This window comes from Schistocerca piceifrons, chromosome 5 (assembly GCF_021461385.2).
Source record: "Schistocerca piceifrons isolate TAMUIC-IGC-003096 chromosome 5, iqSchPice1.1, whole genome shotgun sequence".
NCBI classification, from domain to species: domain Eukaryota; kingdom Metazoa; phylum Arthropoda; class Insecta; order Orthoptera; family Acrididae; genus Schistocerca; species Schistocerca piceifrons.
This window is the reverse complement of record NC_060142.1, coordinates 118,150,881-118,169,753: the sequence shown is the minus strand read 5'-3', so window position 1 is coordinate 118,169,753 and position 18,873 is coordinate 118,150,881. Positions and strand designations below refer to the sequence as shown.

Genomic DNA, 18,873 nt, shown 5'->3' with positions numbered 1-18,873 from the left:
GGTCGTAGGTGGCCCAGCGGTTCTAGGGGCTTCAGTCTGGAACCGCGCGACCGCTACGTCGCAGGTTCGAATCCTGCCTCGCGCATGGATGTGTGTGATGTCCTTACGTTAGTTAAGTTTAAGTAGTTCTAAGTTTCTAAGTTCTAGGGGGCTGATGACCTGAGATGTTAAGTCCCATAGTGCTCAGAGCCATTTGAACCATTTTTTTGTAATCACATGTCAGTTCTAGTGTAATATATTCGTCCAATGGGTACCCGTTTATCATCTGCATTTCTTCTTGGTGTAGCAATTTTAATGGCCAGTAGTGTATTAGTCCTAGAGTAAAAATGAATAAGAGATTTTTTTGAAGGAAATGTGACGTAGAATTTTTTATGTCAAACATTTTGGCTAGAAGCGGCTGTTTCTGAAATCGTTAAGAAAAACATAAAAAGGTGACCTTTGATCCCCTGCATCCCTCGTACACATCCTACCGGTCAGCACTTTTAGTGTGTTGTTAATGGCGCTCCCGCCTACCGCCGTACATATGTTTGCGACTACTCTAATTATTCCCTTTAATTTTCCTTCCTTGACCGGACTACACGAGTCACCGGTTTCTGCTGTGTTGTCACTTCCGCTGAGCAAAGCATAGTCCCTGCCAGTTCTCAAGTGGCAAACCATTCTGGACGCGAAATGTAGTCCTTAAAAAAATAAAAGTAATGTAATTCTGGGGCCCTAATTAAAACTAAGAATACTTTTTTACCTGCATAGAGACACTGTGGAGATACCACTGGTGAATTTCAAATTTGCTATGGGATTTTTTTCAGGGGACAGAGACACATAATTTCGTTATTTGTTACGACTTAAAGGAAACTAGATATATTGTCTGTGGAACAGGCGATATAATATTTACAGTTTTTTACTGAAGTTGTATTAATCGCAACAGTCAGTAAGAAGACTGACCGGTTTTACTTGCTAAGTAGTCAAATGGTTCAAATGGCTCTATGGGACTTAACGTCTGAGGTCATCTGTCCCGTAGAAAATAAATGTTTAAATGTTTGTGAAATCTTATGGGACTTAACTGCTAAGGTCATCAGTCCCTAAGCTTACACACAACTTAACTTAAATTATCCTAAGGACAAACACACACATCCATGCCAGAGGGAGGACTCGAACCTCCGCCGGGATCAGCCGCACATGTCCCGTAGAACTTAGAACTACTTAAACCTAACCAACCTAAGGACATCACACACATCCATGCTGGAGGCAGGATTCGAACCTGCGACCGTAGCGGTCGCGCGTTTCCAGACTGTAGCGCCTAGAACCGTTCGGCCACTCCAGCCGGCTAAGTAGTCATCACTACAGTTATTCTGTTTAAAAATGGTTCAAATGGCTCTGACCACTATGGGACTTAGCTTCTGAGGTCATCAGTCCCCTAGAACTTAGAACTACTTAAACCTAACTAACCTAAGGACATCACACACATCCATGCCCGAGGCAGGATTTGAACCTGCGACCGTGGCGGTCGCGTGGTTCCAGACTGTAGCGCCTAGAACCGCTCGCCACTCCAGCCGGCTATTCTGTTTATTACATAGTAATGGTCACAACATACAAATTGAGTTTTTGTATGCTGCTATCATTACTGCGACACGTTACTCTGTAACAAACTGAATGATTTTCTGATGATGACTGCCTAGTAGCTGAAACATGTCAACCTTTTAGTAATTGTTGCGGTCAATACAATTTCAGTGAACACTTTGCGAGTTAGATGTTGGCAAAATTTCAAAAGAAAGGTCGTTTTCCGAAGCTTATAAATGACGAACGCAATGTGATACGGAACACTGGAACGATTCATTGCAGAGTGAGGTATTTCGGTAATAAACTAAAAAAAAACGTAGTTCAGTGATGTCAACAGTTTTCGAGATGCGATAAGATTGGAACTGTTACCCAGAATAAAATATGAATCGTTTTAAAAAGCAATAAGCGTAACTCAGGCCGTAATTACAATGAAGAACGCGTTTTCACAAGAACAGGGATTCTAAACGGATGTTTGTTACTCGTGAATTCCAGAAGTTTTCTTAGGTATTTTTGTATGACATAGAGAGTTCAAAGCGGTTTTCTGTACCTGCGGAGAGCGTAGCTTACTGGCAGATGTACCTACCTGCTCCCGCCGGCGGCGCCATGACGACTGCAGTCAACTGTCAGGGCGGTCTGTGCGAACAGCCCCCACGGCGCATGCGCTGCTCCCGCGTCACATCTCGCCGCCTCCGGCTCGTGTTAACCAGGTGAGGTTAGTGGGCCGGTAATCTCGCTCGCTTCTTCCATTGTCCGCTTGTTTGCCGGTTTGACATAACAGTTTCCAGTCTGGTACTGAGTAACACAGCAAACCAGCTTGCACAGAGTAACATCTCTCGCTTATCAGCTAATAGGCTGACTCTGACGTCCAATAAACCGTAGTATACCTATCTACTTGCTTCTGTACACTCGGCATCAACAAAAAGAAATAGTGGAGACAACACTGCGACGACAGTGAAGCAAACTGAACATGCCTCCGCAATTTTTATACTGCCAAAACCAATAAACGTGATATAACATGAAGGCATATAGAATGTGTCAAATAACTACGAAATAATATCGGAGTGTTAATCTTTACCAGTTACAGCCAGAAGCGAAATTACCACTGATTATGAAGCACGAAACTTGATATACCTAGTTACTTAGTATAGTGAAGAGCCAAAGAAACTGGTACACCTGCCTAATATCGCATAACCACCCCCTCCCCCCTCCCCCGAGCACGCAGAAAAGTCCCAACACGAAGTGGAATGGAGTCGACTAATGTCTGAAGGAGCGCTGGAGGCAATAGACACCATGAATCCTGGGCTGTCCATACATCGGTAAGGGTACAAGGGGGTGGAGATCTCTTGCAATGCATGCCAGATATGCTCAGTAATGTTCATGTCTGGGGAGTTTGGTGGCCAGCGGAAATGTTGAAACTGAGAAAAGCGTTTCTGGAGCCATTCTGTAGCAATTCTAGACGTGCACTGTGTCGTATCGTCCTGCTGGAATTGCCCAAGTCCGTCGGAATGCACAATGAACATGAATGGATGCAGGTAATCAGACAGGATGGTTACGTTCGTGTCACATGTCAGATTCGTATCTAGACGTATCAGGGGTCCCATATGACCAACTGCACACACCCCATACCATTACAGAGCCTCCACCAACTTGAACAGTCTCCTGCTGACATGCAGGGTCCATGGATTCATGATGTTGTCTCCATACCCGTACACGTCCATCCGCTCGATACAATTTGAAACGAGACTCGTCCGACCAGGCAACACGTTTCCAGTCCAATGTCGGTGATGACGGGCCCAGGTGAGGCGTAAAACTTTGCGTCGTACAGTCATCAAGGGTACACAAGTGGGCCTTCGGCTCCGAAAGCCCATATCGATGATGTTTCTTTGAATGGTTCACACGCTGACTTTTGTTGATGGGCCAGCACTGAAATTTGTTGTAATTTTCGAAGCTGTTGGACTTCTGTCACGTTGAACGATCTCTTCAGACGTCTTTGGTACCGTTCTTGCAGGACTTTTTCCGGCCGCAGCGATGTCGGAGATTTGATATTTTACCGGATTCCTGATATTCGCGGTACACACGTGAGATGGTCGTACGGGAAAATCCCCATTTCATCACTTCCTCTTAGATGATGTGTCCCATCGCTCGTGCGCCGACTATAACACCACGTTCAAACTCACTTAAACCTTGATACCTTGCCATTGTAGCAGCAGTAACCAATCTAACAACTGCGCTAGACACTAGTTGTCGTATATAGACGTTGCCTGCGGTAGCACCGTACTCTGCCTGTTTACGTATCTCTGCATTTGAGTACGCATGCCTACACCAGTTCCTTTGGCGCTTCAGTCCATCTCAGCACTAACACATACATATAAGCACGCCAGTCCAAAACGATGAATATCGTGACATTCAAAATAAGGAGACATGGTCTGGAAAATTCAGTTTAGGATCAGTCGTCGTTTAGTATGCTCTTCACTATACATAAGACGCATCCAATAAAGAAAAATTCCAAAATCCTTTGGAGATATGTGTACCCCACAAGTTCTGAATGACAAAGTTGAGAAAAAAAATTTCTAGAAAAAGTTTATTATTACATAAATCGTATTTAGCATACGGTTAATTCTGTATTTGAATTTGATGTAAACTGTCTGTTACTTGGATAAGAAACTCTGACTCATAGGTCAGATACATTACAACCTAACCCACCCGGTCAGTAGAATAGACAAAGAAGCTGACGGATGATCGTAAGTTTATGAAAAATGAGCGGAAGTTTATGAAATTAATACTGAAGACACTGCCTACGTTTCTCCTGAATTAGTTTATCATCTGCTCGCTGTACACAACAAAATTACAGAATCACGTTTTTGAAACTTCGTCATTGTCTTCCATTGCGACGCGTAACTTTGAAATTTGGCACAAAGGTGCGGACAACCTTCCTCTGAATGGTGTCCTGCGGCGTCATCCTCTGGCCTGGCGACGCTTCAGACAGCAAAGCGTCGTCACGTGCCGAGAGAAGGCCACAGCTCAGAAGTTCATGTGAGCTTTAAGGTGGGTTAATGCTGCCACGCTGACACCAAATTCCACCACAATTCTCCCCTGCGCCAGCGTGGGGCGCTGGTATCAGGAGGTTTTCTCACGGCTGGTCGAGAAGTACATTTCAGACACACCGCCGTTCAGAACTGACATACATGAAAAACATACACATAATGTAAGAAAAAATTTGGAAATTTGTGGTATGGTTCAATGGGACCAAACTGCTGAGGTCATCGGTCGCTAGGCTTACTCACTAAGTAATGTAGCTTAAACTAACTTACGCTGAGGACGACACACAGACCGATCCCCGAGGAAGGACTCGAACCTCCGACGGGGGCAGCCGCGCGAACTGTGACAAGGCGCCTGAAAACGCGCGGCTACCATGCGCGGCACATAATGTAAGAGCAAGAAGGTATATAGTCTAGAAAGAAAAGGTAACCAAACAAATATATCATGGTTCACGAAAGGAAAAAGGATAGGGAAATGAGTGCACTTGAGAGTCTAAGTCTCAGTCAGGCTGTGCGATATTTTATCCTAGCATCATTTACTGCTTTAACGTGCTGATCACCATTCTAACGTCATTAACTACTTCATTAACTAATACCATCACTGAAACCTCATACTTTCCTCATAACACCTTCCCTCTGAATTTACCTGATAAAAACATCATGACCATACTTTCTTCAAATATTTCACCATAACCACATAATATAACCATTATTCAACCTGCTTTTACTCATTTATATTTCCACATTCCAAACACCATCTTTCTTCTACCATAGCATATATGCAACTTTATTCAACTTTCCTTCTAGGCGCTACAATCTGGAATGGCGCGACCGCTACGGTCGCAGGTTCGAATCCTGCCTCGAGCGTGGGTGTGTGTGATGTCATTAGGTTGGTTAGGTTTAAGTAGTTCTAAGTTCTAGGGGACTGATGGTACTATATTTATAACTTCTAACAGTAAATATTTATCCTAACTGAACTCTCATAAAATAATGGTCTCTGTAATGCACTTATATTCGCATAAACATTTCATTAGAAAATCAAACCAACCAAATTCATTATCATACACACACGAACATGAAAAATATTTCATCAGAAATGCAATGCAGCGAAGTTTCTTATCACAGACATATGTAGCAAAAATCATTATCGTGAAGTGACAAATAAAATGAAATACAGTACACATTCTTAGGCTAAAGCATATCATACACAAAACGTGCAATGTAGCAACTAAAGCAAAATATGCCATCAGATAAATGCAAGATACCAGTGTCATCACAAAATCCCGATAACAAATCAGTGTCAAAAGGTATGTTGGCGCACCAGTAATTGTGTAACGCATAGGTTCACATAAAGCAATAGCTATGTCAAGCAATAATCACATTATGCAACAAAATTATAAGTGCTAATATGCAAAAAAGAGGAAAAACTTTATGGATTGGTAGCATATTATTCATTAAACGCTCATTTTTTACACAAAAGTACATCTGTATTTCAATACTCACAGGTGAAAAAGAAAACAAATGTGGTCAAAAATCTAGTTTAAACACTCATATGTTCCATCTCTAGGGAAATTCTAGCATATAGACAGAAAGGTGTGTAGTTAGAAAGGTGTGTAGTTAGTTACAGAAAGAATATGTACTTCAACAGTATAATATTCTTACATGCCATATACAGCAAAGTAAAAAAAAAAAAAAAAATTACAAACATCATAAGGAACACAATATGTCAGAAATATATGTCACCAGTAAGGCCTGAAGGCAGTTTTCAAGATAATCAAATGATTCAAATGGCTGTGAGCAGTAAGGGACTTAACTTCTGTGGTCATCAGCCCCCTAGAACTTAGAACTAATTAAACCTAACTAACCTAAGGACATCACACACATCCATGCCCGCGGCAGGTATCGAATCAGCGACCGTAGTGGTCGCGCGGTTCCAGACTGTAGCACCTAGAACCGCTCGGTCACTTCGGCCGGCCAAGATGTTCATATCTGAGCAAAATACACAATTCACTATTTTATAAATTACGTGATGCAGTTCTTTACTCTTATTAGTGTGTATTGTTTCCACTTCTACTGCGTTGTCATGGACTACTCGACAAATTCTGTAAGGTACATTGTACACCAAGGAGAACTTATGATTCATACGCTTAATTTTTGTGTGACAATGGATGGGATTTCACAAGTACTTTCTGACCTATGTGCAGCTTTTCAACATTTACCTTAGCGTGTTGCGACTTCTTCCTTCGCTCTGCAGGTATCTTGATGTTCCATATGGCTAAGTCTATTCTCTTTGTGACGTAGCTTGCATGAGTTAGGAAATGGTACAAGCTCTCTGATTCGATTTGGTGTTTGTTCGTTCTTAAGTGCAAGTAAGGGAGGAAATGAAGTAGAATCATGCTGCAATTCGTTTAAAATGCTCTGAAACATGTACATGTGACTATCTCAGTTCTGCTGTTGTCAGTGACAGTATTATCTCCAAAGTTTGTTGATTTCTCGCACCAGGCGTCCAGAAGGATTAGCTTGTGGCCACTAGAGAGATATGAGTATGGGTTTAATTTCTTGAAGTTCTTGACAAGATTCCTAGATTATCATGTCAATGTTTCTTACATCACGTAGGGAATGCTTTACGAATACATGTGATACAGTTTTTCTTGTAGCTCTTCGCCACAGCGTGAGTGAAACAAATTAAGAAGATAGCTCCACGACAACAAAAACATAAGAAAAGCCATTCTGAGTTTTTTACGAATGGCCTAAAAGTTCTTTAGCTAATAATTCTTATAACTTTGGAGGGATGATGGAAAATAGTGGTGCATGGCGTGTAATGACAGATGGATTTGCTCTTTCACACAATTGGCATACAGTTAAAAGTTTTCTGATTCTCATTGAAATAAAATGATGCCCTGAGTTTGTCGAGGCACCTACGTGGTCCAAAATGAGTTTGTTTACGAAATCATCTAGAATACATAAGACCCAAAGTGAGTCATTGGTAGTACATCGCTTGAAGAGAATGTCCTTGCGTACAAGGTAACACTGTCTTGTCTTTCTGATTTTTTTGTTATGTCATTTATTTTTCGGGTCTCTCCAGAAAGGGATCCTTATCCTATTCCTGTGCAATATCTTTTAAAGAGGCTGTAATGAAGTTGGCAGAGGCAAATTTATGTTTGTATAGTATACTAAAGTTTTTGCCAAGATTCGTTCCTATATTACTTTTTTCCAAGCCAGAGGGTGCATTCAATAAAGTGTCTGCGACAACATTTTGTGAGCCAGGAATATGAACTATAGTAAAACGGAATTCCTGATGATACAATGCGCAAAGTGGAAACCTCTGGGAAAATCCGGTAAAGCTTTGCACAGGTGTGTTGGGTAGTGTCTCTAGTATGACCGTCGATCGCATCAAGACGCTCTTTTCAGTTGTGAGCGCACTGTGAGCGATTAAAGGTGCTTAGAACAGCGATGTCTCCCGCCAAGTAGGAGGGCCCACCGAGAGGCTTCGCCTTAATGAGCGCAGCCCACCTAACACAACTGCCACGCACTTCCTTCTTCATGGCAATTCTCAGCCACACTCTGCAGGAGCAGTGAAGACGCTCCTGCAATCTTTTCGATAGGGAGTGTTCGATCACCCACAACACAGCCCTAACTGGCTCGTCCTGAGTATCAACTGTGTTCACATGAAACGCTGGATACGAAGACAACACTTGGGCGTAGGCTACGCGCTTTACACCAGCGTAGAGAATTATCGGAAAGCACAGGCGGCTGCCTTCTATGACGATGGTGTTGGAAATTTGGTATAACGCTCAGACAAATGTGTAAGTCGGACTATGTAGAGAAATATCTGGGAAGTGTAGCTAACTCCTGCAAATAAAATGTTTCTGATTTTCAGTGTGGTTTCAATTTAGCGACCGATCGGAACTTTCTGGACAACCCTCGAATATACACACATCAGTGTGTTGGTTGTTTTTTCTCTGCACCGAACAGTCTTCCCACTAACATGCCACAAACTTCAGAACTTGATGTTTCTGCATTGTTGTAGCTGCACCACTAAGTGAACTACATCTGTCAGAGTAGGCTAATCATTTTGCGTCCCCATGTCCACATTTTAACAGCTGACATTCTACCTGAGGGAAATAAGCATTAATGGCTCGCTCTTGCCACATGTACTTTGAAATAGCACCCAATCTAAAAACACAGTACTTGTAATAGCTACAATTACTGGCCGGCAAATGTCGTAAATACTGACGCAATGCTGTTTAGTACACCGTCCTCTGTCACCAACAGAAATATCTGGACTTATATGCGTTACAATCTTTATAGTTAGGGTGGTCAGTCCTTAACGCAACCGTCTGGCTTTACACAATCAACACGTCTCATAAGGAGTTTATTTCAATGCGAATTTCCTGATGTTCAGGTTCCTAATGGGAACACTATTCATCGACTGGTAAATTTAGTAAAACTGGAAGTGCTTTTGACAGGAAACATACACAACCGCGTACAGTACTCACAGAAGAAATACTCAATAACTTTGGGTAAGCTCTGGAAAGGCCTCCTAGAAAATCAGTTTGACGTCTTTCACAGCAAATGGGTATTTCCTATGGCTATTGTGGGTCTGTATAGTTACTGAAGTCACGGTCCTATAAAATAACACGCTGCAAAAACGTTGCAGTTTTGTTAATGGAATTTGAATAGAGAGCATGACGCAGAAACTGACCCTTACCTAGTATTCTTTTAGGACTAATCACGGTTCCACATATGTGCATACGTTAATTTAGAAAATAACCGTTACTGGAGTCCCGAAAAGTCTAATGTAAAACGAGAAACTACTGCAGTTTTTTTGCCAGTTAGAGAGAATACGCTTTAGAGACGTTTCATCAGGACTCTGCGACAGCACATGCAGCCATTTTCTCATTACAGGAAATTCATGAAGTGTGTCAAGCTGGAGTATTCTCTAACAACATATGGCCTCCTCGTTCTCGCGATCTAACCCTCTGCGACTTTTATCTTTGGGATGGGGCGATGGACATTATCCTTTAGATGAAAGTGAAACTAAAATTTGTGTAGAAACTGCTGCAATTTCTCGGACGGAACTGCATAGTCTAAGAAGCAATTTCCTAAGCAGGTGTCAGAAATGCTTAAAAAAGTGTTCAAATGTGTGTGAATTCCTAAGGCACCAAACTGCTGAGGTCATCGGTCCCTAGTCTGACACACTACTTAAACTAACTTATGTTAAGAACAACACATATACCCATAAGCGAGGGAGGACTCGAACCAGCCGCGCGGTATTAGCCGAGCGGTCTCAGGCGCTGCAGTCATGGACTGTGCGGCTGGTCCTGGCGGAGGCTCAAGTCCTCCCTCGGGCATGGGTGTGTGTGTTCGTCCTTAGGATCATTTAGGTTAAGTAGTGTGTAAGCTTAGGGACTGATGACCTTAGCAGTTAAGTCCCATAAGATTTCACACACATTTGAACTTTCTTTTTTGGACTCGAACCTCCGGCGGGAGGGGCCGCTCAATCCGTGACATGCATGGCGCCTCAAACCGTGCGGCCACTCCTCGCGGCAAATGCTTGAACAACGAAGGGAGGCAGCGCCAGCACCTCCTTGCTCACCAAACGTCAGTAATTTACTTTTGTTTTTAAGTGACAAACCCTAATATACTTACCGCGGACCTCCTGTCATCCGTGCCTTGATACCACGACAGCGGGCCTCACCGGCTGGGCACACGCCGCGAAAGATGTTGCATTAATGATATATATAGAATCAGCCAGACGAGTGTCATTCGCATCCTGCATCGACAGAATTACCATCCCTGTCATCTGACACTACATCGGGTACTCGACGACCGTGGCTTCGAACGTCGTACAGAGTTTTGTCGGTTTGCCCTTCAGCAACTGAGATACGACCCTACGTTTTTCAAACGTGTGCTCTTTGCCGACGAAGCAGAGCCTACTAACCACGTTCATGTAAATGCGTTACTGGCTACTGGGCAGCTGAAATCCACACTGGCTTCGTCAGGTGCAGCATCTGCGGCCTAGGAGCGTAACGTATGGTGCGGCATCATATGAAATTACATTGTGAGATCTTATTTGATCTTAAGCGTTCTAAATGGACATTCGTACGCCACTTTTGGACATCTGCCGGTTCTTCTATAAGAGGTATCACTGATATTCGATAGTGTATGTGGCTGCAACACGACGGTTGCCCAGCTCACTCGTCCCGTGTTGCAATGCGAACACTGAATGAGAACATTCCTGGACGTTGTATACGACGAAATTCTGTTGTGGAATGGTCTGGGAGGTTCCTCGATTTGGCTCCTCTTGGTTTCTTTGTTTGGGGAGGATTCAAAGATCCAGTTTATGGCAAAGCCCCGACTACGCCAGACGATACGTGTCGTCGAATCGCCAGTGCATGCTCTGTCATATCAACCACTATAATTACATCTGTTCACCGTTCTTTCGCTCGGGAATTGGAAATTTGCCTTTCAGTCCATGTTCAATAGTTTTAACACTTCCTTAAAAAATGATAATATTATGTTTTGGAATACAAAAGTTATGTTATGTGATTTGGGTGATTACCAAATCATTATTAGTAAATCGTATACTTCATTTATGTCTCTACGAAATTGCATTGCAATGTCAAATAAGCCGACAGCGTGTATTGCACGTCGCTGGTAGTTAAGCACGAAACAACGTTTCGTTAACAATAATACGAGGGTAATCCCAAAAGTAAGGTCTCCTCTTTTTTTACAAGTACAGGACTCTTTTGTGTGACAGTTGGTGACACTGTTATGAAGAGTGATTCACGCGCTGTGTGTAAACATTCGCACACCGCGATCAGGCGCTCAGTCTTGGCTTGGCAGCCGTTGACAATGGAGCTCCCGTTGGATGTTACAGCCAAGTGAGAATTGCGCGCAGTTATTCGGTTTTTGAATGCAAAGGGCACTGCACCGATTGAAATCCATCACCAATTGACGGAAGTGTATCGTGAGTCGTGAATGGATGTCAAGAAGGTTCGTAAGTGGTGTAGAGAGTTTGCAGCTGGTCGGACCGAAATTCACGACGAACAAAGGAGTGGGAGACCGTCAATTTCTGAGGAGACAGTGTTGAAGGTTGAGCAAAGCATGCGTGAAGATCGGCGGATCACCCTGGATGATCTCTGCACGTTGGTTCCTGAGGTTTCCCGAAGCACCGCTCACAGAATTTTAACGGAAACACTGAACTACCGGAAGGTGTGCGCAAGATGGGTGCCACGCATGCTGACAGGACCACATGCGGCAACGAGTTGATGCTTACCGCGCATTTCTTCACCGCCTTGCACCCGAACAGGACAACTTTCTGCGCTCAATTGTCACGGGTGACGAAACCTGGGCATACCACTTTACACCTGTGGCCAAGCAACAATCATACCAGTGGCGGCATCCTTCTTCGCCAAAGCCGGCGCATTTCAAACAAACACAGTCTGCCGGTAAAGTCATGACAACCGTTGTTTGGGATCGGAAAGGTGTACTGTTGGTCGCCTTTATGCCCACTGAGACCACAGTTAATGCTGACAGGTACTGTGAACTCTGAAAAAACTCAAACAGGCAATTCAGAACCGGAGAAGATGAATGTTGAGTAATGGCGTACACATTCTCCATGACAACGCTCGCCCACACATCGCTCGGCAAACCGTTGCTCTCCTGCAACAGTTTCAGTGGAACATAACCACACACACACACCCTATAGTCCTGACTTGGCGCCCAGTGACTATCACCTGTTCCCTAGGTTAAAAGAACATTTGGCCGAAAAGCGATTCAGCTCCGACGACGAGGTGAAAGAAGAGGTTCATAACATTCTGAACAGCATGGTGGCGAGGTGGTATGACATGGGCATACAAAAACTGCCACAGCGTCTACAAAAATGCATCGATAGAAATGGCGATTATGTCGAAAAATTTAAAAAAATAGGAGACCTTGCTTTTGGGATTACCCTCGTGTTTATTCTGCGGTGTACAGGTGGACACCAAAGTACTGTTAATAAAATGTCTAGTTCAATGAATGTATCCCATATCATATAATTTAGAGCAGTGTAGGTAGAGACAGTTGTCCGATAGCACGTATTTTACGTCTAAGAAACACACAACTACGTACAGAAGAAGATACGTCACGTCTTCCGTCTAACATTTAGATATTTAATACAGTAGTTGCTTTTTGCAGCATATAAGACCTCTATTTTTGAACAATGAACAGTTGGCTCTTGTTTCAGCTCACGTAAATCTGGGTGGATACACAAACTTTTTCACGAACTCTCTGTGGTACGCTAGATTCTAGCCTATGTCGCATTTCATTTCTATATACAACATTCTTTGATGAACCTGCATCTAGTTCTGAAGTTGTTTCAATGGGAAATAAAGCTATATTCTCGTACCGCAGGCCTACTTTACGGTATGCAACTAAGCAGCCTGATCCGAGACTCCTGTTTGGCAGTGTTCGCACCGCAAATGCCGTTTCCGGCCACCGCGTTCTCACATTCCAGGATATTTCTCTAATTTTTTACGACTGATTTCAACGTCAACATTACATCACTGTAACTGTCTTCTCACGAGCTATCAAATGCAGTTATAAAAAGTATACGGTTTCACTAAAAAAACTACTTATTTCAATATTTCAATTGCCCCTTGACGATCTAACATTTGCCGAAAACCGCGTTTCGATATGTGCCACTGTTCACGAAATAAAAGGGTTGTTACGTCTTGCATGATTCACTCTGTACATTCTGCGAAAAGCAGTTTGACCAGAAGTGTAGTGCAGAAAGACAGCATCAAACAAAGGAATTTGAGTATAGGAAGTAGGGGTCGTAGTAGTATATTTTCAGCGCTACATAAACATAATTTAAATCTGAGATATTGACGGGAGCATAATTCAAAGAAAATGTGTACATGCACAAAATGTTTGGAGTAATCAATCGTCACGATGAGAACAAGAAAAACTTAAAGCATCGCAGACACGTATATCGTGCTTAGCTGACGAACAACACAGCGCTTCTTCAGAAATGGAAACAGTCACCTGTCCATGTTTCATTATGTCCTAAAATGGTCAACGTAAATGAAAAATGAGTATTCTGTTGTACACAGACTTGGCACCAATAAATTAACATGAGTATGTCGTAGCAAATGTTGAAACTGACTTCCATTTCTACGCTAGCAGAGCACCATAAATATGCAGCTGCGAGCCCTAGTTTCTATACTCAAACATAAAATGTTTTGCCCCTACTGACACGAAAACCTCTAGGCACCCATGGTTTTGTCAAAAACAGTTCTGGAAACGATATCAAATACCTAATACATGTAAGATAAATACAAGAGCTTTCATTCGAAAACGATTTAAACGAAAACATATGAGGTTCTATAAGCGCCCGTAATAACGTTAGACCGAAAACGCCATTCAGTGGGAGTTTCATATATTGCTTCTGCCTATTCTTTTCTTGCAAAGATTAACCATCGAAATATGCTTAAAATTACCGACATTGAATGAACAGTGCATTTATCTTCTACTTAAAAATAGGTTTCTATAGATTTTATTTTATAAAATAAAAATAAAATTCATAGATTTACAAAATTTATGTAAAATAAAATTTCAAAAAAACTAATTTTATAAACCATCATAAAATTTGTAAAAATAAAATAAAATAAAATGCAATAAAAATAAATTCATAAAAATTTAAAACAAAATAAAATGTATTATAAATAGTGGTTGATGAGGAAAAAGGAACACTCAAATCTTTCCGTACGAGCTCTGATTTCTGTTATTTTATTACGATGGTCATTTCGTCCTGTGTAAGTGGGGGTCAACAAAATATTTAGGGACCCGGAGGAGAAAGTTAGTGATTGAAATCTCGTGAAAATATCTCGCCAGAATGAGTAACGCCTTTGTTTCATGATGGTCGCCCTAACTCGCTTATGATATTCGTGACACTCTCTCCTCTAATTACGCGTTAATGCAATACGAACTATGGCAACAGTGAACCATCCATTTCCATGTGAGAATGTGTCGTTTATGTCCAAGCTAAAATTAAGTGAACATCCAAGAAATACACAGGGTCCATCGACGAGAACATGAGCTGTGACACTCTTCACGGGAATGCGATTCTTCTTATCTCCTGATGTTGTTGTAAGTTCGATGTTTTCTATGGTTTTGTAGACTGTTGTGCGAGTACGACGATACCTCCTGTAGGGCATGTTGGCGGCGTTCATTGCAGTTGCCTGTGCAGCAGCAAGACACAGACAGCGTAGCGCGAGAGAGCGCTCGCTTATATAGTATACATCAGGAGATAAGAAGAATCGCATTCCCGTGAAGAGTGTCACAGCTCATGCTCTCTTCGATAGACCCTGTGTATTTCTTGGATGTTCACTTAATTTTAGCTTGGACATAAACGACACATTCTCACATGGAAATGGATGGTTCACTGTTGTAGCTTGGACATAAACGACGCATTCTCACATGGAAATGGATGGTTCACTGTTGCCATAGTGAGAGGTGGTAGCGGAGTTCCTAGTGTACCTGGTCTTGAAAGTTTTAACGATAGAGATGTAATTGCCTATCGTACTTATCCATATGTTTGAAATTGATAATAAAGATTTTGGTAAATCAGCCTATGACTCAACCTCTCCACTTATCTTGTATACTCGTAGCAAGAGAAAAATCAAGCAAAATGAGTCTGTATTTATTTGGGTTAAAGGTAAAGGTGTATGTGAATATGTAAAATTTGTAGCTGATTGTACTCTATATTTCCATAAATAAAGATCTGTAGCGTCAGTCACTAACCGGACAAGGGTACATCTAGAACCGGAGATGTCCTCCATTATCCTGGGAAGGATCCCATATTACGCATCACTACTTCAGAAGAGGATGCACAAGCGTAGTGTAGGCAGTCTTTTCCGTAGATTTCTTGCATCCTCTCAGGAAATCCTGAATTTACTCTCACGCAATTAGAAGTCACTTGTGAAGAATGGTATCAAAATCTAGACAAATAAATACTACTTGAGATCCTCTGCGTATAGGACTCATTACTTGGCACGAATAAATCTACAAGAACGAGATTTTCTGAATCCGCATTGACCCCCACAACTTCTGAGTCCTTACGTTCGGAGCTTCTATCGAGCAAGTGGTTCTACGTGATTGCTAGAAACAAAGCTATTTCATCGGCATACTCCGAAAAGAATCTGTGGGTGTTGGAGAAAACAATTCCTTTATTCCCACATATATTTAGCAATAACACTACACACATGAATGAATTGTGTAGACATGAACAGCACGGAATAACTAACAGAAGCTAAGTCAAAGAATAACTATATCACTGCACGTAAATTAACACTTCACGGAATGTTTATGAAGCACTGTACACTTGTAGCGATCGATTGTCAGAAATAGGTCACTACATGAGCCCCCCCTTTAATGCTAACGATACCGCAGATTAAATTTCACACGCCGTCCAGCTCTTGTAACTACTTCTTTCTTGAAACCGGGCGGTGCGTCACGTGTGTCAGTGGTTGTGTCAGGGAGTGGTGTAGTAGTCCTCGACGTCGGTCTTGGTGTTGCAGTGACTGGTGTTCGCTGAGCGTTGTGGTGTTCATGGGGTGCAGGAACACATCTTTTAGCTTCTCCTGTCGTCTCTGGTTTGTGTTTAGTGGTAGCTGTGGTGTCTGTTGCGTCCAGAAATCCAGGCTTGATACGGTCCACTGCAACTGTGGTGGGTGTACCGTTAACCATTATGCGGAAAGTATTGGTATCCCTACTGACTACCAGATATGGTCCGTCATATGGTGGCTGCAGTGGTTTACGCACAGTATCATTGCGTAAGAATACATGCGTGCACTTGTCTAGCTCCGCAAAAACGAACGAGTGTCTTCCAAGCTGGTTTCTTGGCATTGTTGGTCTCAATTGGCGTATATGCTCTCTTAATCTTGTGGCGAATTCTGAGGCTGTGATTGTATCATCTGCCATGCTGTGCAGAAATTCTCCAGGTAGGCGTAACGTTTGTCCATACACCAGTTCTGCTACTGTTGCTTTCAGATCACTTTTGAATGACGTTCGTAGACCGAAAAGTACGATAGGTAGTGTCTCTGTCCAATGCGGTGTTGCGTGACATCTCAGTGCTGCCTTTAACTGTCGATGAAGACGCTCAACCATGCCATTTGATGCGGGGTGGTATGCCGTGGTGCGTATGCGTTTCGTACCTAATGACGTAGCCAATGCTTTGAAAACGTAGGCTTCAAATTGTCGTCCTTGATCAGTTGTAATTCTGAGTGGAGCTCCAAACCGAGCAATCCAACCACGAAAAAATGTTTGAGCTATAGTTTCTGCAGTGATGTCCTTCATTGGAAATGCCTCAGGCCACCTAGTAAATCTGTCAATCACCGTGAGGCAATAACTGTAGCCTTCCGATGTCGAGAGTGGGCCGATGATGTCAACATGCACATGGTCAAAACGCTGATTTGGTGGACGGAATGTGCCTAATGGTGCCCTGACGTGCTGTGTGATTTTATTCCTCTGGCACGCCAAGCATTGCTTCACAAATGTTTTACAGTCTGTGTGCATACATGGCCATACAAATTTTTGTTTGACCAATCTGAGTGTGGCTCTTACTGCTGGGTGTGACAGATTGTGCATTGATGCAATTGCCTGTGTTCTGAATTGCTGTGGCACAAATGGACGTATCTTTCCTCTTGCTACGTCACAGTACAACTCAATGCTTGCTTCAGGAAATGTCACGAGCTGTAGCTTCAATCCTTTCTCTTGTTGCAATACATCACGCAACTATCACATTGTTGCGCATGCGCGAGGGCGTCGTAATCAATGGCCTTTGTCACTGCTTCCACCTGTGCGATGTCATCTGCTACTGTGGACACTGCTTCTATGCGAGAAAGTGCATCAGCTGGAACATTTAGCTTCCCTTCCACATACACAATGCTGGTCGTAAACTGGCTGATATAATCTAAGTGTCGCAGCTGCCTGGGCGATGCTTTCTCTGGCTTTACCTTAAAGGCATAGGTAAGCGGTTTATGATCTGTGCAAACCGTGAACTGTCGCCCTTCTAATGCGTGTCTGCATTTTTTTACTGCCGCATTAGCGGCGTACAGCTCACGGTCATATGTTGCCCAACGTTGCTGAGATGGTGACAACTTATGACTATAAAATGCAATGGGCTGCCGTAACTGATCGATTTGTTGCTGAAGTACGGCACCAATGGCAGTGGACGAAGCATCAACCATGAGAGCGAGTGGAGCATGCGCGACTGTGTGCGATAATTGTGCAGCCTCTGCTATAACTTTTTTTATAGCGTGAAACGCGGTGTCCGCCTCGATAGTCCAATACACTCTGTGGTTAGGTTTAGGTGCGCCTTTAAGTAGTTCATTCAATGGTGCTGTTATCAGTGCATGATTGCGAATGAAGCGGTGGTAGAAATTCACTACTCCAATGAATCGTCGTAATTCTCCGACTGTGACAGGGCGGGGGTATTTGTTTATGGCCTCTACTTTACTGTGTGGCGGTCGAATACCCTGTGCATTCACCAAATATCCTAGAAAGTGGACCTCTTTCTCACCAAAAACACACTTGGCACGATTAATTACTAGTCCATGTGTGCGTAGGCGGTCAAACACTTGTGCCAAATGGTGTAAGTGCTCCTCTTCCGATGCAGACATCACCAATACATCATCTATATACACATAGCAAAAATCTAAATGTCTTGTAACCTCATCCATAAAACGTTGGAAGGTCTGGACGGCATTACATAGTCCGAATGGCATTCGGGTGAATTCAGATAGACCGAATGGTGTTGTCACCGCTGTTTTAGGAATGTCTTCTGCAGCTATAGGAATCTGATAATAAGCTCGAACTAGATAAATGGTAGAAAATATAGTCTTACCGTGAACATTTGCAGAAAAGTCTTCTATATGTGGAACTGGGCACCGGTCTGGAATGGTTCTTGCATTGAGTTGGCGATAGTCACCCCAGGGGCGCCATTCATTCTTCTTTTTAGGCACGATGTGCATTTGGGATGCCCAACTGCTACTAGAAACTCTGCAGATACCATGTGACAGCATGTTGCGAAACTCCTGCTTCACCACTTTTAGCGTTTCGGCCGTTAAACGTCTAGGCCGAGCGTGAGTTGGCGGCCCTGGCGTGGTCAGAATGTGGTGGACGGTTGTATGCTTGACTGGTGGGAGAGTAGGCGATTGCTGTGTGATCTCGGGGTATCCTTTCAGTAATCGTATATATGGTGTGTCGCCCGTGACTGTGCGTACCTCTAGTG

At 42.9% G+C, this 18,873-nt stretch overlaps 1 protein-coding gene across 1 annotated transcript in view; it reads right to left on the bottom strand.

Moving 5' to 3' along the window:
• LOC124798783 (sodium/hydrogen exchanger 9B2-like) overlaps positions 1-17,830 on the bottom strand; it is a 139,994-nt gene extending 122,164 nt beyond the window's left edge. Inside the window, exons 1-2 of the mRNA XM_047262313.1 lie at positions 17,678-17,830; positions 17,383-17,596 (exon numbers count right to left, since the gene is read on the bottom strand). Coding sequence (XP_047118269.1) covers positions 17,383-17,596; positions 17,678-17,830 — 367 coding nt within the window. The remainder of the gene's footprint in view (positions 1-17,382; positions 17,597-17,677) is intronic.
• Positions 17,831-18,873: the final 1,043 nt, after the last annotated feature.